The sequence below is a fragment of the Vespula pensylvanica genome, chromosome 11, assembly GCF_014466175.1.
Source record: "Vespula pensylvanica isolate Volc-1 chromosome 11, ASM1446617v1, whole genome shotgun sequence".
NCBI classification, from domain to species: domain Eukaryota; kingdom Metazoa; phylum Arthropoda; class Insecta; order Hymenoptera; family Vespidae; genus Vespula; species Vespula pensylvanica.
Genome location: NC_057695.1, coordinates 252,312 through 260,734, shown reverse-complemented (window position 1 = coordinate 260,734; position 8,423 = coordinate 252,312). Strand labels below are relative to the sequence as shown.

Sequence of the window (8,423 nt, the reverse complement as noted above, 5' to 3'; positions counted from 1 at the left end):
CTCTCTCACATTCTTTTCTTTTCCTGAAAATAATAAGAAACAAAAATACGATTTACAGGTTCGCACAAAGGACCGTGTTTTCGATAGCGTAAGTCATTTAGTTAATCATCATTGTGACAATTTACTACCTATAATATCAGCAGATAGTGTCTTAGTACTTCGCCATCCCATTCCTAGGCAAACGAATTATTGACTCTTCATTTGCTTTCTATATAATAATAGAATAATAATTTGTCAATGCAAACAAAATCAGTCAATGCAAATAAGCAAAGGAGAATTTTTCTAAAGGTGAAATATCTATTCATTTACTTTGAAATGACCTCTCTAATTTACACTAGATCTAATAATAATTAACCTTTACGTATTAATAGTTCGTGCGTAAAGGTGCTTGATAATTCAGTGGCATAAATAGTATAATAGGTAATTGTTAAGGTTATGTAAAAAAAAAAAAAAAAAAAAAAAAAGATCTGATATATCATTTGATAAAAATTCATAAAATATCAGACGGATAATTTGTATTATAATCGTATATATTTAACACCGCATTTTTATATTTCTATATCGTAGTTTAACGATATACGCAAAAAAAAAAATATTGAATTACTGTCTATGTGAAATTTACAGTAACTGTATTTGATTTATTTCAGTAATTCTTACATTATTACACATCAATATTGATAATGAACGACGAATAAACTTAGCCCAATTTGGCCTAAAATTAATACTCTGAAGAGACTGTTTTTTTTTCTTTTTTTTTTTTTTATATATATATATAAGAAAATTACTTGCACATATTTTTGTGTCATCAATTTATGTAAAAGAAGCCTTTATGTAAAAAAGGCACGATTTTTATGAAATACTTACATTAAGCATATTTTATTGCATATATATATATATATATATATTTATCTGATTCATAAGTTTTTTTTTTTTTTTTAATTATATTAATACATTTAAAAGCACAGTGTTGTTTAAAAATATACCGCAAAAGTTTGAATGAAAATTGGGACCACGTAAGCTACAATTTATTCCTATAAATTAATTTTTGCATTGTAATTAATTTGTTTAAGATCAAATATAACGATATCTTTGAAAAATTTTATTTAATCATTTATAAAGCGATTTGTTTGGCAATGTCAATTTATTATTCGACAAAGAAAAATATGAGATTTATAAGAATATAATCTTGCATTTTGCTTATCTCTTCTATTTTGCAAATTTTGTTGTCTTTTGTTCAACTTTAAAATCTAAATAATATGAAAAGCTTATGGCATTATATAATTTCTCTGTCATTATGATGCGAATGACATTAGAATTTTCAGAAGTCTATATATAAAACTTGGAGCTACATTTGTTTACCGAAGACTTAATTTTTGTATATGAGACTCGTTGTTATAATACAATTTGTAACAAAGTAATTTTTTTTTTAATTTTAATTTTCATTCATCCATTTTACCATCTGTATAGTAATTCAGTTATTACATTTTTATTTAAGTTTATTAACCACCATAATAGTTCTCTCATTCCCTTCATAATATTATATTGAGAAGCAATGATAGTACCAGCAATTGGTAAAAAATAATGTAATTTTTTTTATAATTTCGAAATTTGTTTAATTAACAGAATAATAATATGATATCTCTCTTACATGTGGTATCATTAAATCAGGATAATGACTATGCTTGTTTTGATATAGATACGTGCAAACATATACATATATATATATAAAAACACATAGAGAAGATCTAAGATGTATATCGAATGATGCTTAAAATTTATTTATTTACAATGGACTAAATAACTAATTTAAAAGTATAATTATATATATATGTGTACTAATATAACCGGGTAAAAATGAAAAATATATAATAGTTTGCAGTTTCTAATTTATATATATATAAATAATTTTATTTATATATATATATATACATATATATATAAATCTTAATATAATATATATATATAATCTTTAATAGTTTCCTATTAAGAAACAGAAGCAGATCGTGGCACGAATATGCCGATTGTAATATTATTAATGAAACTATATAAGTGATATACAAATGCTTCTTCATATATTCATATCCGAAATGGATCACATCTCATTTATTAATATTTAATATATGACTTATTCGATTAATTTATTTATTTATGTTCGTTAATTTATTTTACACATAATCTTGAAAAATCTACGTATATATGAAAAAAAAAAGGAAGAAAAGGAAAAGAAAGAAAAAAAGAGAAAAAAAAAAGAAAAGAAAAGAAAAGAAAATACTGTCTTAACGTAAATCATTAAACATTATTATATATCTATTTATATGTTTGTCTGATATATATACACACACACACATATATATATAATATGTTTGTATATATATATATATATATCATCGAGTTTTATCTCTTCCGATCGTTCGATCCACTGCGTCGAGATCGAGATCGACGGCCACGACTGCCACTTCGCGAACGTTTCGATCTAGAACAGTTTAAGAAACAAAAAAAAAACACAAGAACAAAGAGAACGTTTTCTTTATTTGATTTTGCAGAAATAATCAGGAGGAATTTTATTTTAATACCAACCTCTTCCCTCGACTACGACTTCGAGATCGTGACTTCCTTCTGTCTCTATCTCTATCTCTATCTCTGCGGTCACGGTCACGGTCACGGTCACGGTCGCGTTCACGATCACGATCACGGTCGCGATCACGATCTCGGTCACGATCGCGTTCACGGTCGCGATCACGGTCGCGTTCACGATCACGGTCACGGTCTCGATCACGATCACGTTGTTCACGGTCGCGATCTCGATCACGATCACGATCTCTTTCTTTATATCCCAAACCACGTCCCCTATCCGATCTATCACGATCTTTGTCACGATCCTCTCTATCTCTATCTCGTCGTCTGTCTAATAACGAGTCACGTTTTTCTTTACGTCTTTCCTCAACTGTCTTCTGTAATTCTGCCAGCTTTTCTCTGATTTTAATAAAACCAAGATGTAACTTTCCACCAAAATGATCAGCCAATCTTCTATCATTATCATGAATACCAAGATATGCGCTACACACTTCACACACTCTCAATTTTTGTTGCTGATAACTCGACGCTGGCATACTATTTCGATATTCTTGCTCAGCTTCATTCTTTTTCTTACGTAGTTCATCGATTTCACCCATCAGCTTCATAGATTCCTCAACAAAACCTTCTTCCCCTAGCTGTTCAGCCTTAGCTAATTTCTTACCAATCTCTTCGGCAAGAACATGTACATTGTTTGCTTTTGCTGCAACCTCTGCACTTAATTCTTCTTGTGTTTCTGCGAGACGTTGTTTTGCTTGTTCAGTACGACGATCGCAGTCCGCGATAAAATTTTGTAGATGTTCCATAGCCTAATGACAATGTATGTTTAAAAGATTTATCGTATATATATATTTTTGTTTAACTGATTAGGTAATCAGGTAAGAAAATGCTTACATCAATATCATAAAAATGATCCTTCTTCTTTTGTGCTGCCTCATAGTCAGCCCGTAGGGCCAAGTCGTGAATCTGGGGGCATTCTCCCAGGTCCATGCGCTGCGATTTACAAATTAATTCATATTAAATTATTATATCTTCTTAACAAAGTAATGATTCTTATTTTTATATATGTGTATATATATATATGTATATTATATATATATATATATATATATATATATAATATATATACACATAATTAAACACCCTTTGCGAGACTTCAGTTGAGAAATCTTATTTGACAAGAGCAAGGTTGTTGGCTGCTCTGTATTTCATGTGAAATTAGTTTGAATTTATTATTAGAGATAAATTGTTTATCCAAGATCTCGGACAATATATAAAATCCCCCAAAGAGATAAAACCTAGGTAAAGTATTCATATTTCGCTTCTAATATTAAACATATCACCTTGTTTATGATTCCTTAGTTGAAATCAATATTTTATGTCAATACTCAATTTAATGAGTACCATACAGATAGGGATATATTTATTACTAAAAGTGAGATACATATACACACCCGTATATTTTTAAAAGATGATCTAAAAATGTTTCAAGACGAACTTATAAACTATAGCACTTGCACTAATGCGCTATTAAGAACGCATATGAAAAATCGCTCTCATCGGTTGATTCAATGGGTAAATTAACAATGTAGTTTTATACATAGAATTCACTTACAGAGTGGTAACACCTCTCCGCCTGACACGACAATGCGATGACAATGACGCTACAATCAGCATACACCTTCAGTTCACATGTTCATTTCTATGAAAGAACTTATATCCTAATAGTATATTACACTATTTACGTACGGCACGAACTGCCTTGCGAGACTGCTAAACGATTTAGAAAATCGAGTTGAATACGTACATCCAATGCTGAGGGGAATTTTGCTAATGGAACTGGCACGTTGTATAATTCCGCTTAATATTGTCTCTGCTTCATGCCATCTCTCACTTTTTCTTGTGGACATTTTATGTTTTGCAAATTGCCAATATCTTATTATTCCCACATTGAATTTATGATAAAAGGAAGGTTTTTATACGTTAATTATTACATATACATCAATATATATATATACATATATACATATATATATATTTTTTTCTATTAGGTTCATATTAATGATGTCTGTACTCTTACAATTATTTTAATTATCAATTAAACCGATCATAAATATAGAGACCTGAAATTCAATACTAAATATCCCCTATAAACATACACATGTATTCAATTAATTGCGTCATTCTACAGTTTTATGGAAAAAGAAATTAATATATAACTTTTAAATTACTCATAAAAAAAAAAATAATAAAAAAAAAATAAAAAAAAAAGGAAGTAAAAGAAAAATGATTTTGCCTGATTTTTTGATTGTATAATAATAAGTTAAAGTACATTAGATTATATAGTGAAGTCAATTACATTTGAGAGCTAAAATCCAAGAAAATATACTATTTTATGTTTTCATGGCAATTAGCAAGTCTTACTTACAGATCAGTGCTTCATTTCCTGTACCCATAATTCCAAGGTTGGTTTTTCATATATGTATATACTTAAAATAAACTTCATTTTCTACCTGCCATAAATGGCATTGTTAGTAAGAAGCGACTGTAAGACATCATCGCATGAATCAGCATGATGCTACTCACCAACTTACACGCCTTTCAGGGTCTGGGAATATTAAATGCGGTACTCAGCCTCACAACCATATAGAGTGGTAGAGAGGCTGAGACAGCCGCTTACCATATTTTTTTGTCAATCAAATTAACACCTAATACTTTAATTATGTAATAATAATCAAATTGTATATGTAATACGTACGTCCTTTTCGCTTTCAGTACTTACAGTAACGCGCATGTGAGAGTGACAAGTACAACACGACATATGAGCGGACAATACTCGCAACAATATTGTACAATGGATCAGATTGACTTTGCTTTTTCCAGAGACTCTGGAAATAGAACTGTGGTTACGTTGGTATTAGTATCTGAATATCATTACTTTCGTGCGCATTCGTCGTTAATATTTCATTTCGGTTTGTACTCTGCGTAGTTAGCCAACGCGTTACCTTCGATGATAGAAATCACTAAGGGTATTTGTTAACTGTGATATACATATTATTATCAATATTAAATGATAATAATATTTTTCAAATCTGTTTTTTTTTTTTCATTTCTCTCTCTCTCTCTCTCTCTCTCTTTTTTTTTTAAGAAAAAACCTTTCTTAACATAAAAAGTAACTATAAATATATAATATATAATATACTTACTGATATTCCCGCATTTATCAATTAAAAATCTCTGAATTTTTTATTTAATAATTGTAAAGTTTGACATTAAAAATTTTTAATTAAATACCAATGTGTTTCACATAACAAACACCCTTATGACCAATTCGCACGATATGACAATGAAATGCGCGAAGCAGTGGATGTTGCATCATACAAGTACATAAGAGTATATATTAAACTTCTTAAGATTTATTATATATTGTGTGCATACTTAATCTTTTGCACTTGGGAAATATCAAAAATATATAATCTAACTACTTTTTTTTTATTTATTTATTTATTTTTTTTTATTTTTTATTTTTATTTTTTTTTTTTTTTTAATTATTCTGACTACGTCATCATATAGCAGCTATTGTGCTAATAAAATATATATATATATATATGTACGTATATATATATATATGAGCTGTAAATTATTTAAAAATATACTACTACCCTGTGCTACAAAATCTCGGTGTTATATAGTGTAATTTGATTCTTAATGAAAATCTTCAGGTACAGAAATATCAAAACACCACTGTACTTGTACGCTTATAAATTACAATAAGGAGAGAAGGTTTCCTTATAATCTAAATTTGTCAAAATCTTAACAAAGAAGCACACCACCTAGCAAAATTGAGACAGAAGATAGATTTAGAGAAGAAAACGGGAGATACAAATAGATTCTTTTTTATATTTTTATTTTTAATAATAGAAAGGACATATAGAAATCGACAATTGATAAAATTTAACATATAGATCACATTAAATGTATACATCAGAAAATTAAATAACTTGGCCATAAGAAACTCATATATGCTTGTATTTGTGATATATGTATGCCAGTGGTGTGCTATATTTTAATTTCGAATTAGATAATTTCATATTGTACTCACCGTTGAAGAAAGTATCTCGTGTGGACAGCATGCCAGGAGAAAACTCTTGCAGACCTTCGGATCGGAGTATTTCACTTGAAATTTGTTATTTTCACCTATAGAGCAAAAAAGAAATAAATAATATTTGAAAAATTTCCAAGCTTCCTACATATATATATATATATATATATATATATATATATAAAATATATAATATATATATAATGTATGTATGATGTATTTGCACGTATGTGTGTGTATGTGTTGATAAACGATCAATATGGCCTCGTGTCACCCATCTTGTGTCGATAATTAAATTTCATTCGTTCACTTTTGAGATTTAATCACTGGAAATAATAATAACAATTTGATGAATAATATATTTAATAATACCTACCATTTCGACCTGTTCCCATTAATTGATCGAGCATCGCTCGCATCTGGTCGTGTGCCGTCATTTTTTTCTCAGTATTACAACCTTCAGAAACGCACAACGAACGAACAGAGAACACAGCCACGCCACCGATTTCGACTTTCGAGATATCATCAAAATATATCGATCCATAAAACACGAAGTGTATATTTCACTGAGATTACACACTCGCCTATTAAAATTATTTAACACCGAACTATTATAGCGCCATCTATCTAGTATATTATAGTCACTATATTCTTATTTTGATAGAATATTTCTAGTACTTTTTTCTTTTTCTTTGTTTTCTTTTTTTCTTTTTACGAACGTATCAAACGATCGAATAAATAAAATAATTATCATGCCATGATGAAGATTCTTGTCGGAAACATTTAACAATAAGTATTATAATGAATTAGAAATAAGGATTAAAGTTTAGTAACTTTTTCATGTGATTGGTTGTACTGAAGAAAAATAGTACTAAGAGATTTTTATAAAGGAAAAATCTATGAATAATTATATATATATGTATATAATATATATATTATATATATATATATATATGTATCTAAATTCCTTTTTTTTAATTTTCTTTTTCTATTAGATGTTAATTTGACAGCCATAGTATTTTTAACTAAATTTGACCAAAGTAGTCAGGAAAAATATCAAATTGTACGTCGTAGCTGTTTTTTCTCAGACACAAGAATAAATGTTTTTCTTTCTCTTTTTTTTTTTGTTTTATAAATGTGAATTAGGAGAAGGGTTAATAATTAATGAAACAAAAAAGAAAAGGTACGCGTTGTTAAATTTATCTTTGTATGAACTCAGCTTTAATCGGCTGTAATATGGTACACAGAGAGACTTTTGTATATTCATTTGACTTACTTGCTAACTTTGTATTCGAAGACCACAGCGATTACAGCCGATCATAGCACAGTGGACTTCTTGGTTATTCCTTTTTTTTTTTTTAACCAGCACGTAAGGACATATACGTTTAATTGATATCGTCAAAATATATAGTACCTTATCGATCCTTAATATTTATCGATAATAAATGAAATATATATATATATATATATATACGTATTCTCCTTTGCTATAGAAAGGAAAAGTAAATAAATAATAAAAGAAAAAGAAAATCAATTATTAATCGGAGAATATTCGAACGAATTATTTTTTTTTTGTCTAAATAGAACGTGAACGTGATTAGAAAAATATTTTCAAAAACGATATTTCATTCGAAAAGATCGTCGCGTAGGTAAAAATTTTTTTCGAACCAGTCGATAAGGTAGTGATATCACGTGATCGGTCAATACCGTACGTCGATAAATGAAAGCCATTTTCTAGGTTATTTTT

The 8,423-nt window shown here is 28.5% G+C and overlaps 2 protein-coding genes and 1 long non-coding RNA gene across 8 annotated transcripts in view; 1 reads left to right on the top strand and 2 right to left on the bottom strand.

Moving 5' to 3' along the window:
- The window catches only part of LOC122633077 (SHC-transforming protein 1), a 2,971-nt gene extending 2,684 nt beyond the window's left edge, over positions 1-287 (top strand). For both annotated transcript variants that reach the window (XM_043820591.1, XM_043820590.1), the window contains exon 11: positions 59-287. In XM_043820591.1, the coding sequence (XP_043676526.1) occupies positions 59-193 (135 nt within the window). In that variant the 3' untranslated portion in view covers positions 194-287. The remainder of the gene's footprint in view (positions 1-58) is intronic.
- A 323-nt stretch (positions 288-610) lies between these two features.
- The window catches only part of LOC122633094, an 8,422-nt gene continuing 609 nt past the window's right edge, over positions 611-8,423 (bottom strand). Inside the window, exon 2 of the long non-coding RNA XR_006328025.1 lies at positions 611-747. This is a non-coding gene — a long non-coding RNA (uncharacterized LOC122633094). The remainder of the gene's footprint in view (positions 748-8,423) is intronic.
- LOC122633084 (putative RNA-binding protein Luc7-like 2) lies at positions 2,375-7,214 on the bottom strand. 5 transcript variants are annotated; one of them, XM_043820618.1, is made up of 6 exons: positions 7,053-7,097; positions 6,677-6,771; positions 4,190-5,474; positions 3,469-3,567; positions 2,578-3,383; positions 2,375-2,473 (listed from the first exon to the last, which is right to left on the bottom strand). In XM_043820618.1, exons 4-6 carry the CDS (start codon positions 3,562-3,564, stop codon positions 2,395-2,397), a joined length of 981 nt encoding a protein of 326 aa, XP_043676553.1. In that variant the 5' UTR covers positions 3,565-3,567; positions 4,190-5,474; positions 6,677-6,771; positions 7,053-7,097; the 3' UTR covers positions 2,375-2,394. The 5 variants fall into 5 exon arrangements, with proteins under 5 accessions (XP_043676553.1, XP_043676551.1, XP_043676550.1 ...); XM_043820616.1 differs by having other exon boundaries at positions 5,357-5,474; XM_043820615.1 differs by lacking the exon at positions 4,190-5,474 and having other exon boundaries at positions 7,053-7,214.